The sequence below is a fragment of the Cyprinodon tularosa genome, unplaced genomic scaffold, assembly GCF_016077235.1.
Source record: "Cyprinodon tularosa strain WSP-4 unplaced genomic scaffold, ASM1607723v1 ctg40, whole genome shotgun sequence".
In the NCBI taxonomy this organism is placed as follows: Eukaryota; Metazoa; Chordata; class Actinopteri; order Cyprinodontiformes; family Cyprinodontidae; genus Cyprinodon; species Cyprinodon tularosa.
In genome coordinates this window covers 528,323-542,887 of record NW_024039119.1, presented here as the reverse complement: position 1 = coordinate 542,887, position 14,565 = coordinate 528,323, and the positions used below count along the sequence as shown (strand labels likewise).

The following is a 14,565-nucleotide window of genomic DNA, read 5'->3' as shown; positions in this document are numbered from 1 at the left end:
AGCTTTTTAGTTATCTTGCTTTGCTAGCAAAGTCATTAGCTAGCAGCTAGCTCATAGTACAAGAACAACAGCCTAATGTCTGTATGATAAAAATACTGAATCGATAGATAAGAACAGCTTTTCCTCACCTGGCTGTCTCCTCCCGCTCAGTAGTTCTTCAGAGAAAGGCGCGCCGCGTCCTATACTTTCCTCCGTTTAAACCGCTACTCTTTGCAAAAGTAGAGAAATTATACAACGTTCAAAGTTTTCCGTTGTCTGACAAGTAGCAAGCCTACTCCAGTATTTTCACCAAAAATTATGTTTTTTAATTCACAAAAAAACTGTTCTGTAATCATTACAGAACAGTTTTTTGTGAATTAAAAAACATAATTTTCAATGTAAAAGACTAAAAGCACAGAGTAAACAGTGTTTTAGATCAAACAATACTGCATCATCCATGGGGCTCATTTGGTTTCACTTACATGTATATTCAGGTTGACATTGGAGAGGCGGTGCAGACTGAAGACATAGGCATCCGTCCGATCATGGTTGATCTTGCTTAGGGCCAAATGAGCAGCGGCCACAGTGTAATGTGGAATATTCGCTACCTTTAGCTCCGCAGTTAGCCGCCTTATCTGACTGTGCGAGAGGCAAGTGCGTCGTCACCGGAAAAGGTCAAAGGTAAAAATGTGACCGGAGGGCTTATTGCATTGTTTTTCTTGCCAAAAAAAAAAGATAATAATAATAATTTCAGTACATGTGTCAAATAAAAAAAAAAAAAAAAAAAAAAAAAAAAAAGGGACCAAAAGGGCACATTGGGATCATGGAGCAAAAGGGGCAGGTGCTCAAGCCCCCTTAGCCCCCCCCTCTGCACGTGCCTGCTCCATAGTTTCGACCAGTTGTAGAACGAGACCATGCAATGGTGATCTTGATAAGCATGCATTTCCCTTTAAAATCATCCACCAATTACAAACACATATTTGTTTTCTGAATATTTATACAATTAATAATTCTTCTCCACAAGCTTCTGTTTTTTGAAACATGCGTCGGATGTATTTGAAACAAGAAGTCAAATTTTCCTTAAAGGTACACTATGCAACCGGTGTTGGAGCGAGGCTCCCCCCAGAGGGCGAAAGTAAAAGTGCACTGTCGTAAATATGCTCAGCTGTTCTCCTGGTTTCTCCGTCAAGCCAGGCGCGGTTGTTTTGAGCTTAGCAGACAGGCGAACGCAACGAATGACTAATGCTGCGTTCACACCGCAGCTGGCGCGACAGAAGCAACGAGTTTACATGCAACGTAACGTCAAGGCGCAGCAAAAGGTCCGGCGGCGCGTTTTGAGCAGCAGGCGCAGCACGTCTGAGCAGCTGAAGCAGCGCATCGGGCACGTTTAAGCATCTGACGCAGGGAGAGAGACACAGCGCTGATGATCACTCCTCTTAAACAGTTTATTGACGCCTAAATTAACTTAAAATGCAGAAATCTGCCGGCAGAATATGCAGTTTGGATTATTTAGATGAAAAACACCTACCAGCTGCCGTGGTGAACCGCGAGGAGGCGACCAGGCCAGAGGCTGCTGATGAAGGGATTCCTTCTGTCGGCGCACCGCTGGTATGTGGGGGTCTGAGCGGCTCCGACAGAAAAAATATTGAAGGCAGGATAATAATCTGGATGAACTGACGGCACTGATTACGTTTTCAGGTGTATTTTCTCACTTAAACACATATTAAAACTACTTTATTCCCACTGATCACAGCAAATATAGCTGCAAGGCAGAGAAAGGATAGTGAAGCTCCGCCCAAAGCGCGTCAGACACACTTTTGCACCGTGCAGCCAGAGCAGCAAAGCTGCTTCAGCTGCGCGTCAGAACTAACTGGTACAAGCAGCAAAAATGAAGCAGCAGACGCGATTTTGCTGCGTCCGATGTGAACATAGCATAACTGCACAAAGATCGCCACTGTGCTAGCAATGAGCATGCTTTTAACTGGGGGCGTGTAGCAGTTCTCGCCGTAAAGCAAGACTGACTTCTGAGCCTGTGGGTGCGGGTCGGTGCTCCTGCAATTGCAAGTGCGGTATTTCCCCCACAGACCACCAGGGCGGCCGAGAATACCTTTGTTCAACCTGAAATGAATCATTTAATCATCCATAACGTTATGGAACACATTAATTAACTGAAAAATGTTGCATAGTGTGCCTTTAAAGATTGATGAGTAAGGGAATAGATGGGAATAGTTAAACAGAGATAAAAATAAAATGAATGTATATGTAATTTTTAATTTTTATTAATTTCTCTATTATACTATGAAACGTTGTTTTTCATATTACTATTGCTAAATTTGAATAGAAAAATATTGGATGTATTACAAATCCCTGTTTTATATGGTTTTAAAGCTTTAAAGCAATTCAGACACGGACGCGGAATGAGCGCTTTAGGTGGGACCGAATATTCTTAATTCCTTTCACCAAGCCGGCGACATTAAGTGGTTGCACCCTCTTTCAGAATCGGGTTTGGCACGCCATTGTAATAAGGAGTAACTTTTAAATCACTGAGTGGACTTACAGAGCTAGAATTCCTTCTAATTTATCCAGATATATATCCACGGTATATAATCTTGTCCCGTAATGGCTACAGACTCCTGGGCGCAGGCCGTGGATGAGCAGGAAGCCGCCGCAGAATCGGTAAAAACTTACGCAACGAGAGCTAACCTGTTGTTAGCCTGTGTGAAATGATGCTCTGGCCCTCTGTGGGAACTGTCGAGGTGAAAGAAGTGTAAATATTGAGTTTATGCCATATTAATTTTTCTGGTGACACTGCTGGCGTACGCGCAGCTTTTTTTTTTCTCAAAGATTTGTGACTCACAAAACTATGGTACAGGCTAAGTTAGCCCCATGGTAGCTTTAGCAGTTAGCAGGCTAAGATATAAACGATTCTATTTACTTCTGCTTACTCACCTGACGTTTTTTGTTTTTTCCTTCAACAGATCAGTAGTCTTCAAATAAAGGACAAACCAGAAGAGAACGGTGAGCAAGCTAAATTGTTCTAATAAGTAAAAAAAACATAATTTTAAGATGTTGTTCAAATCTAAATCGCCTTTGCGGATTAAACTGATGAAAACAACTCATTTCTACTGTTTTCCAATATTGAATTTCTGAACACTAGATAGTATTATCCTTAAAATATATCAGCCTGCATCCAAAACAAAAGATATAAACAAGCTGATAAACTTCTGTGTAACGTTTATGTAACCCATTAACCATACATGGGTCAGTTCTCACACATTGTTGTTGACTATTCTCTGTTTAAGTTATATCACTTCAAGCCTATTCTAACAGTCTGAACTACATAGTAAGTATTGAAAGTATTCATGGATTGTGTTGATTTTCTATCCGGTCAGTACTTATGGGAATTTAAAAGTTGTATTGGGACTCTCCTATGATGGAGTCTATTGTTTCTGAGTCTGCTTTCTATTTTTAAGAGTTATGTCCTGAGTTTTAAAGGAATAGTACACCCAAAACATGATTAGCCTTCATTTTCTACTCACCCCCATGCTGAACAACACTCTGGAGTACTTTTTTGATATCTCAAATGCATCTGGAGATCTGGGAGGCTTATTGCTGTACTCAAAACGAAGTAATTTAGAATGTTTTTAGAGCATAAACAGTAGTGTATAGGATTTCCTAAAAGCGCGTTCACGAGTCTACGGAAACAGCGGCAGACCAAGCCAGATGAAAGTGCCCATTCAGCGTCTGCTCTGCCGATAATGCAAGCGTAGAAGAAGAAATGTGATGTTTACCTGTGCAAAGAAAGAAACAACGAAAGAAAAATGTCTGAGGACTTCAGTGTTGAGGAAGAGCATGAGTTCTTTGCCGAGCTGAATGCGCACTTTCATCTGGTTTGGTCTGCCGCGGTTTCCGTAGACTCTGGAACGCGCTTTTAGGAAATCCTATACACTACTGTTTATGCTCTAAAAACATTCTAAATGACTTCGTTTCGAGTAAATTCTGGACGCTACCCACTCAGGACACTTGGAATACATTGGACGAGCAGTATGGAGGAATATTGACACGTTTTTTGTGGACTTTTATGGACCTTTCTGCCTCGGGCACCATAGACCTCCATTATTTGAATGTCAGCAGACAGCAAGAAGCCTCCCAGATCTCCAGATGCATTTGAGATATCAAAAAAGTACTCCAGAGTGTTGTTCAGCATGGGGGTGAGTAGAAAATGAAGGCTAATCATGTTTTGGGTGTACTATTCCTTTAACTCATTAATGGTCTTTTCACAATAAACGTGCTTAAAAATGGATGAAGAAAGTTGCGATTTCGACTGCACAAAGTTTGCACATTCATGCAGTTAATCAGTCAAACCTGGATACCAGGCCTTCTAAAATCATTTTCTAGATGAAATATAGAATTATGTAAATCGATCTGTCCTCACGCTTAAGCAACAATAAACAAAAGAAAGTTTTAATCACCAAATAATCAGTAGATCCAGGGTGTCCTATTTAGCTGCTTTCTGTCCATCAAGTTCATGTTGTTCAATTGATCAACCTTATAGAACATCTAAAACACGGGTTTAGATTTTAAAACTGTGGATCAGGTGAAAATAAACTGAACACCACTGATGTACGTGGGACACACTAATCCACATGCACCAGTGTTGAGAATGTGGTCAGAAATTAAGAGAAAAACTAATTAATTTAAAATTAAATCAAATACAAACATTGTGTTTTACATAGGCTTGTCCCGATCCGATCCACATATCGGATCGGGACGCCGATATTGGCAAAGAAATGCGTATCGGCAAAGCATGTAAAATGCCGATCCAGTTTAAAAAAAAAATCCGGTCCGTATTTTCCAGTTTCGCCGATTGAAACGATCCATTCCACTATTTTGCGCCAGTGTTCCCCTGTTTTGCATTTTTATTAAAACTTACAGTAATACTTGCACCTTTAACTGTTTATGGTTTTACTGCTCACTGTGCAATTTCAGATTGCTATTCATAATTTTGTCCAGTTTGTGTTTATCTCTTAATAAACAGGTAAGTTTCTTGTTACCAAGCATTGTGTTTTATTCAATCTCACCTAATTTAGCTGGCTAGATGTTATCAAGAGTACTAAAACCCTTTTCAACATGAGTCTTACAACTAAGGCTAAATACTTTAACTTAAACTTAAATACATGCTCGGATAGGCTGGTATCGGCCAGTATCGGTATCGGATCGGAAGTCCAAAAACAATATCGGTATCGGATCGGAAGTGCAAAAACCTGGATCGGGACATCTCTAGTTTTACATCATTGACCGAATAATTAGTTGCAACCACAGGTTTCATTTGATTAGAAAAATGGTTTAGTGGTTTTTGCCTTTTTCTATGTACCGTTAGTTGCTCCTGAGTTTTATTCTACTTAATGCATTTAGAATTTTAGAACACATGATTTGTTGAATCCTGACAGAAATTATGACCATAAAAATCATTTTATAAATATATCTTTTTATAGGTACTGTTTCTAATGCCACAGAACCCAGCAGTGGGGCTGCAAAATCAGAAGCTGATGGCAAAACCAAAACTGCAGATGAGGATGACAAAGGTGAGGAGCTTGAAATGTTGATCCGCCTTAAAAACAGGAACAGACAGGAACAGACCTTCAATTATCTTCCCATCAGTTAATGTTCTAAGCTCACGTTGCCTTTCCTATCTTTCTTCTCAGAGGACAAGGCGGCACAATCGCTGTTAAACAAGCTGATACGAAATGATCTTGTAAATACAACAAATCAGGTGGAAGTTCTCCAGAAGGATCCAAACTCTCCGCTGTACTCTGTGAAGTCCTTTGAGGAACTACGGCTGTAAGTGTCTCCCTTGTGTTCTTTCATAAAAACTTTTAGAATAGAATAGAATTCAACTTTGTCATTACACTGTCACACGTACAAAGCAAGGAGGCTGTGGGGAAAAAGGATAGGATATGATTTGGACACTTTTTAGATCAGATCAAGGATAGTATAAGTTTAAAAGATTCATGATGTCAAAAAAGTAAACAAAATAAAAAACCATTTATTGTATCACAGTGGGGAAATTGAGGTGTCAGTGGCAAAGCCTGGCAAAAAGAGATAGTCTGGTGAGGCTGAATACTCCCAGGTGTAAAACAGACCAGACTAATCACAGGACAAAAGGTGCGCCCATAATGCAACAGTATTTTGCAGTAACCATTACAATCAAGATTGCAGCTGCAGTGGAGCAATGTTTTATTAATACCCCCTATTATGTCCAGAAATAGCTGTTGTATTAAAATTTTTATTGGCTGCTGTAAGCGCTTTTCTTCGGAGAAAAAAAGGGGTACAGACAGGAACAAAATGGATAAATTCAGAAAAGTTAAAATGGACTTGGCAAAACATTAAAAATAGTGATGTGTGCTGAAATGACAGGTTCCTACAGTTGGGGTACGGAGACAAGACAATAAAATAGATCCTGAATGTATGAATGTGAATGTCCCATGAAATAAATCAATTTATCATAAAAAAAGGATGTATAATTTACTCATTTAAATATACCAGGGAATTATGACTTTTATTGTCATTTTATATACACAGAGTGTATACAAAACGAAATTTCGTTTTGTACAACTTTCATGACATTTCCATTTCTTAAAGTGCAGCAACGATCAAGTGTAATCGGTGTGGGAGAAAAAACATGGTGCAAAAAACCCCCCAAAAAACGCATTAATATGGTCAGTTTGATGCAGAGTCTGTAACATTATTTAGAGTTTTTTCAACATTCAGCAGTCTGATGGCGGTGGAAAAAGTGTTTCAGAATCTGTTGGTCCTGGATTAAATGCTGTAAAACCTCTTAGATGGCGGCAGGAAGAACAGGCTATGGTGGGGGTGTGGGGGCTCATTGATGTTACAAGCTTGGGACACGCAGTGCTGGGAGGTCAGGTCTTTTATAAAAAGCAAAATGAGATAAAATATTTAAAGATAAATTTAAAATGATTAATTTAATATGTGAATGTTAATTAAAAATGTAATTATTTTTTATCTAATACATCAAGCAAATATTGAAATATTTTTGAAATTATGACGTACACAGCAAGGAATGGTCCCTTTAAATGATTAAAAATGTATTTAAAGCTACAGTGTGTAATAATTACAGGGATATACAGTCAGAAATGTAATATATTATACATAACTATGTTATTTATCATCATCAACGAGCTCAGCCTCTTAACCTTAATATTTGCGTTGCCTTAGAATTCGTTATTTATAATTACATAGGAGCGGGTCTCGCAGCCATGGAGGCAGACATCTTTGCGCTACGGCAGCGCAGAGCCAACAAACTAGCGATTGCGAGATCGCCAAAACGTCACACCGATGTAGAAAAAATAACGGGTATATTTATTATTTTAAGTCTACATGAAATCTATACCATATACAGACTAATGAAATACTATCTGTAAAATTATCTATGTAAACAAACCTCATCACTTGAGAAGGTAGGTGATGCGGACGTCGTGGAAGACATTTTGTCCCGTAACGCTCGCCATACTGTTGGGGGGGAGAAGCAGTGGGGGGGAGATGTTCATGTTGCTGCGGTCTGCAGTCTGACCGCTAGATGTCGCTAAAAGTTACACACTGTAGCTTTAAAATTCTGAATTAAATATTGAAATGTTATTTAAAAAAATGCATGTATTTATTTATATTAGAGTGAAACAGTTATACATATTTTAGGGGTCATCAATCTTTGGCTCTGTCGTTTCGGGGTCACAGGTTGAAAAGTTTTGGAAGCCATGTTTTAAATGAAGGAGCAGCGGCTTGAATAATGTTTATTTTTTTCACCTTTAACATAATTTTTGCTTCAAAAATAATTAGTGATATTGAACATTATATAGGTTTTGAATTAACACCTTTTTGAGAGGATTTTAGTATCATTATAAAACATTTTTTGCTGCAATCATAATTAAAACTACGTGAAGAAATATCTACTTCTGTTTGATCTATTGACATACAACTGATTATGTTATTGAAGTTCCCCATTATTTGATGCACTGGTGCTTTATTAAATGGGTTCAGCATGAAATTGAACAAAAAACATTCAGATTTAATTCGTTCACTGAAATAATCATCAGTTAGTGTGTTTCTAATATGCTTTAATAGAGAATGTGTAAAAACTAAAGCATGTTTCCAAGCGATACAAGGCGTTGTCTATATAAGACTCAAACTCACTGCGGATCCAGACATTTGAATTGAGAAAGCTTCCTGGAGAGGTGGCGAAACGTCTTCAAATCTTGAAAACCAAGTCCAGTGGATATTTTTTGAATTTTTACGGAAAAACTAAAGCCATTTGCTCAATGCATTTTTTTTTGCTCTTTATTTCTTTGCAGCAAACCACAGCTTCTTCAGGGCGTATATGCCATGGGGTTCAACCGACCATCTAAAATCCAAGAAACCGCCTTACCCATGATGCTCGCTGAGCCGTGAGTCTTCCTTCATGCTCTTTCTATATCTCATAAAAAGCCTATTTGGTGCTTCCAGCTGTTTTGAAAAGCGTCGTCTGATGAGTTCTGCTTTCTTCCACTGGAAAGTTTTTCTACTTTGAGTCTAAGTGCTGAATGTTTCCTGAAGTCCACAGAATCTGATCGCTCAGTCTCAGTCAGGAACGGGGAAAACGGCTGCCTTCGTCCTGGCGATGCTCAGCCACGTGGACCCAAACAACAAATACCCCCAGGTTAGAAGCACTCCTGCTTATTTGCATGAATGTGTATATTGCTTTTTTAAATGTTTACTTAATTTAAACACTTGTTTTTTTCTCATTTAATCTCCTTCAGTGCTTGTGTGTGTCACCAACATATGAACTGGCGCTTCAGACGGGTAAAGTCATCGAGCAGATGGGCAAATATTATCCTGAAGTCAAATTAGTCTATGCTATTAGAGGGAATAAGTGTAAGTTTGGCTTCCAGCACCTAACTGTCAAAATGACTTGTTCTTCTTTCACTTTATTTAATTGTAAAAAAAAAAATCTCTGGTCTCTTTCAGTGCAACGAGGCATGAAGCTGCAGGAGCAGATAGTCATTGGTACACCTGGTACAATGCTGGACTGGTGCAGTAAATTCAAATTTATAGATCCCAAGAAGATCAGAGTGTTTGTGTTGGACGAAGCCGACGTGATGATTGCTACACAGGGACACCAGGATCAGAGCATCCGGATCCAGAGGTACAAAGAGACACACTGTCAGATAAATAATCCCTCAGAATGTATTTTTAACTCAAATGTTCTTACTTTGAAAGGTTAGAATCCATTTGTTCATTGTATTCACAGTCTGATTTAATGAAGTCAAATGTTATGTTACTCTTCTTAATCATATTCGGTGTTTATCAGCCTTAGAGTGGATGAAGCACATTTATATTTGCTGTACAAAACGCAACCTTTGAATTCATAAACCTCTAAAAGGTTACCAACTATTTAAAAGGGGATTTTTATTCAACGTAGGATCTTAAATTCCTTGATTTAAATTGAATCAGGGCTATATCTATCAATTCTTTTAGTATTGACATAATAAATACTTTCAATAAATTAATACTTTTAATAAAAATGTTCTATTTGAAAATAAAGAACCATTTGCACATTTTATATGAACTGTAAAAAATTAAAACTTTAAAATGTACTTTATCCATGTTTGATAGAAACATTTAAAGATTTCTAATTTAAAATGGAAAATGTTATATATATATTTTTTTTAAGTTTTATCTCAATTGCTGCTTTAAGTAGGTTATTATTTCAGCTTTGCCTGTTTTAGAGTCTTTGTACCATTACTCTACGTAACAATTAAATTTGATGCCACTTAAGTTGACTACTAGTTTATTAATCTAATAATAATCAGGGTTAATTCAATTAGTTATTTTAAACTCTAAATTCAATAAAAAAATACCATTATTGGCAGCAATAAAGCTGCAGTTACATATAGGGATGATTGTTTCCCAGTTTAGTTTATGTTGAAAGCTGGAGGCAGGATAAGTTTACAAGTTATCCAGAAGCCACAAAGTGATGAATCTAGTAGCATATTTTTCTAAACAACATTTAGGAAATCATTTATTTTGCTTGTTTGAGTCTGTGTTGGATTAACAGAAAAACTAAGTTGAAGACAGCTCAGTTTTATTTGGCAGTAAATTTCAGTCGATTTGTTTTTTCTTTAGATATGTAAAACCTACCTGGCTCTTCAAAAAATGTTGAATTAACTGCAGTGTAAATGGTGTTTTCTGGGTGAAATTGTTTTTAAATCAATCGCCAGTGCTTTAAAACCAGGACATTGTTATAGTTGTGGAAAAGGAAGGGGAAATACTCATTCTGTCACTTAAATATCAAAGTGGCAGACAGATGTTTTTGTTATAGATTTTCTATGTGCACATTAAATAAACTAACTTCTAGTTTGGATTCATTGAATGTTCCTTAATTTTTAAAAGCAGCGTTAAAGGCCTAAAGAAGCAGTGCTTGCTCCAGAGCTGCAGGTTGCAGAAACCTGCTCTAATGTGACACGTAGTGGATTTTAAAAGAATGCACTTAAACATTGTCCAGAGAACAAAGCAATCGACAAACAGCAGCACTGTTTATACCGTTAAGGCTTCTTGTCTTACTTCTTTCTGCAGGATGCTGCCCAAAAACTGCCAGATGTTGCTGTTCTCAGCCACGTTTGAAGAGAGCGTTTGGTCCTTCGCTCAGCGCATCGTGCCGGACCCCAACATCATCAAGCTGAAGAGAGAAGAGGAGACGCTGGACACCATCAAGCAGTACTATGTGCTCTGCAACAGCAAGGAAGAGAAGTTCCACGCCCTCTGCAACATCTACGGAGCAATTACCATCGCTCAGGCTATGATCTTCTGCCATGTGAGTTTATTTTCTTACAGTCACCGCATTTGGGTCATCGATTTATGCGATTCTGTAATTTTATTTTACATTTCTGTTGCTAAATTATAAGATTGATTTAATTTATGCTGTGGAAAACTTGCATCGCTATTTCCAAAATCAAGCTTTTTCTTTGCCCAATTCCTACTGCACTGTTTTTTCCCCCTGTGCAATCCAGACAAGGAAAACTGCAGGTTGGCTTGCAGGAGAGCTGTCTAGAGAAGGCCATCAGGTGGCGCTGCTTAGTGGAGAAATGCAGGTGGAGCAGAGAGCCGCTGTAATTGAACGCTTCCGGGACGGAAAGGAGAAAGTCCTTGTGACCACAAATGTCTGCGCTAGAGGTGAGGATGGAGTGGAAAAGCAAGCTGTAGGTTTAATCTGGAGAGATTCAATTTATACTTAGACGAGATGAAGGCCACTGCACAGTTTGGTGTTCAGGTTATACTATTCATTTTTTTTTTCTTTATGTAACTTTTGCCTCTTTTTTTCATGCAGGCATTGACGTGGAGCAGGTGTCTGTGGTGATCAATTTTGACTTGCCAGTCGACAAAGATGGTAACCCCGACAACGAGACGTACCTCCACAGGATCGGACGCACGGGCCGATTTGGGAAGAGAGGTCTGGCCATCAACATGGTGGACAGCAAGATGAGCATGAACATCCTGAGCAGAATCCAGGAGCATTTCAGTAAGTCTCCTCTCCTCCTCTGCTTGTTCATCCATGTGTACTTCTTGCTCTAATCTCTGCTCTTTTTTGTTTTTTTTTTGTTTCCCTTCTAAAGATAAGAAAATCGAAAGACTAGACACTGACGATCTGGATGAAATTGAGAAAATCGCCAGCTAAAGGAAACCCGTGACCAAGCGGAGAAAGCTCCACTTCCCTCCTCACTCCCCCCAGGGACTCCACGCTTCTATGATATTTTAGGCTTTTATTTTTTATTCCATCTGTCAGAGAGAAGTGCAGAACCACACCACAGCTCATATGTTTACATGTGGACGCGTCTCCTTTCAGACAAATGTTTTAGTACATTTCTGGAACATACCCTCTTTCACTCTTTGTATACTTTTTAACGGGTATAATAAAGTCTGTAAATTGAAAGCTTTGTTTGGATCTTAATGCTCTATAAGCAATTTAGTTATTTTTTTTTATAACTTTTCTGTGTTTTATAAAGATTCACAAGTTCCAAATTGAACATTTAAAGGTGCCACAAGTGTAGGTACAAAGAGTGAAGTTGGGTATGCTGCTCCAATTCATTCAATTTATTTTTTTTCAGATGGTGAGGGTTAGGGTTAGGTCTATGCAAACTTAATCTGTGATAATTATCAGATGCTATTAATATCTATTCTCAGAACACAAATTGATCTTAAAATGACCTCGTCTTCAGCATCAGGGTGTGTAGAATACTAACTCACTGGTATTAAGCTGTGTCTTGGTTTAGCCAATGATCATTGCCATTAACGCATCATTCACATCATTTTTAAAAGCCAGGATTGTTGCCATCACAACAGTCCTGGCATTCATTAATGAAGCCGTCTTGTTTCTTCATCAGGCTCATAAAATCTCATTTAACTCCAAAACGTGACCTGCAGGGTCTGGTGTGCGTTTTTCTTTCCATGTTTCCGCTCTCCCATCCAACTTTCTAATCAGGGTCTCCAGTTCGGACCTCGGCTCAGTTCCCCTTCTTCACCCAGACTGTGTCATTTTAAAAGGATTGTGAATTACAAAATAAATACGCAATGCCTTCCTCAAGTGCATTATAGGATTTTGATAGTGCTATTTTAAGACATTGGGCTTAATTATTCTGACTAACACTTGAAATTTTGATATCTATACAGTATATATTGAATTATGGGAAGCCTTTAATGGGTGTGGGAATTATCTTTTTGAAACCAAATGCTGATTTGAACTGAAGGACCTATACTAATCAGACTCGCTGTGTTGCGTGAAAAGAGAACATGTACTTGTGTACATATTTAAAAAAATATATATATATAAATATACAAATCTGAAGTATTTACATTTGTCACTTCTAAGAAGTGCAAAAATCATTCTTAATGAGGGTTATTACTGATAGACTACAGTACCTTGCAAAGAATTCATATCTCCTGAATTTTTAAACATGTATTGGATTTATGCAAGATTGTAATCATGAATTGAAGGAATAGATTTTTCTAATGAGCTAAATCAGCCCCTCTGATTTATAGAACCAACTTTTGCTTAGCACATATTCTCAATTAGATGCCACTGTGCAGTTCTTTAAGCTTTTCTTCTCGTTGGACCACTGTTATGCAGTAATATTAGGAGCAGATGCAAATTAAACCAATCTTTCCAGGGTTTTTTTTTTTTTTGTATCCATTTAAAAAATAAAAATCAGACACCCTTATCCTTTTAATTTGCACCACTCTATGAACTTAAAACCCAAACGAATGTGCTGCCATGTGTTTGCAGGGAGTTATGTAACCTGGGGAGATGAATGACTTTGCGAGGTACTGTTGATCATTTTATCTTAAATCAGTCGGGTGACTGTTTAAAACAAACTAAAAAAAAAATCAATATGTCTGATATTACCGCCTGGATCATCAGCACGGTGGTAGCCTGGACTGTTAATGGACTTCTTGCTCAAACTAGCTGAATGGATGCAGACAGAGAGGTTCCCATGAAACAATGAGCAGAGGGATGCTCTCAACACTTAAAAGGTATAAAAAGTGGTTCAATGCAGTTTTAATAGGACAACCGGATGTATTCATTGTATGTTTGTGTGCACTTTGTTGACTCGTAGTGTAATACCTGTGTGTGAGCGCTAGACACGGCAGTTTTGGCTAAAAGAACACCACCCCCGCCCCACCATGCCTTCCCGCTGGTAGTACACCTTGTTTTGGTAATTTTAGTACATGTATGACTAAATAGGCATTAAGCAAGTTGTGTCCGTAGTAGCCAACCATAGGTTTAAGGTGTGTGGTGTGGAGTAAGCCGAGCTGCATTCATGAACACGGTCATGTATTCTTAATATGTTGAATTAAATGAACATATAGAGGTTCAACTTGTTCTCCATTGCCTGTTTGTGTCTGAAAGCTGATTCTGACCTTTTAGAAGCAGCACTGCCTCCACAGGTACTATTTTCACATTCACAGATATTTTAAATTGATAATCTGTCTTGTGCTTTTTTTTTACTTTGCAGTTTGATTAAATAAAAATATCCAGTTGTTGGATATTTGAATCAAGTCAAAATAATCCCTTTTTACACTGCATAAACAACCAATTCCTCATCGAGTTAAATGGGGGCATCCTATGCATTTCATTTTCTCTAAGATTTTCTAAACTGAGAATCATTGCAAATTCACAACACAATTTACAGCTTTAATAATTTAAGGGGAAAGAAAAAGGATAAACTGGCCAAGGCAGATACAGATGTGAACAACTTGTGCAACATTAGGATTTACTTTAAGGCAGCACCTCAAACATTTCTTCTGTGATATCTTAGACTTATTAAATATACTGTGGACCATCACAATTCTGGTTGATTCTTTGGTTACCGGATGCCTGAAGGTGTCGCATCCACTTAAACAGGTCATATGCAAGTATTAACTACATGGAAATCTTAAGACACAACTGTTCAGGAAATAGATGGGTTCTGTGTCTGAGACTGATGAGATTTGTTTTCAATTAGTGATATATCAACCCCAGAACATCTAGAAGAGTCC

General features: G+C 38.1%; 1 protein-coding gene across 1 annotated transcript; it reads left to right on the top strand.

Moving 5' to 3' along the window:
• The first annotated feature begins 2,438 nt into the window (after positions 1-2,438).
• ddx19 (DEAD/H (Asp-Glu-Ala-Asp/His) box polypeptide 19 (DBP5 homolog, yeast)) lies at positions 2,439-13,904 on the top strand. Its single transcript, XM_038298064.1, has 12 exons — positions 2,439-2,655; positions 2,958-2,997; positions 5,475-5,564; positions 5,685-5,820; positions 8,349-8,441; positions 8,590-8,692; positions 8,793-8,907; positions 9,001-9,178; positions 10,609-10,846; positions 11,043-11,205; positions 11,360-11,551; positions 11,646-13,904. The coding sequence occupies exons 1-12, from the start codon at positions 2,599-2,601 to the stop codon at positions 11,705-11,707; spliced, it is 1,467 nt and encodes a 488-aa protein (XP_038153992.1). The 5' UTR covers positions 2,439-2,598; the 3' UTR covers positions 11,708-13,904.
• The last annotated feature ends 661 nt before the right edge of the window (positions 13,905-14,565 follow it).

Coding starts and splice junctions, on each gene's coding strand:
- ddx19 (XM_038298064.1), top strand. CDS start 2,599: ATGGCTACAGACTCCTGGGCGCAGGCCGTGGATGAGCAGGAAGCCGCC. Junction 8,442..8,589: donor CCCATGATGCTCGCTGAGCC/GTGAGTCTTCCT, acceptor TGTTTCCTGAAG/TCCACAGAATCTGATCGCTC. Junction 8,693..8,792: donor CAAACAACAAATACCCCCAG/GTTAGAAGCACT, acceptor AATCTCCTTCAG/TGCTTGTGTGTGTCACCAAC.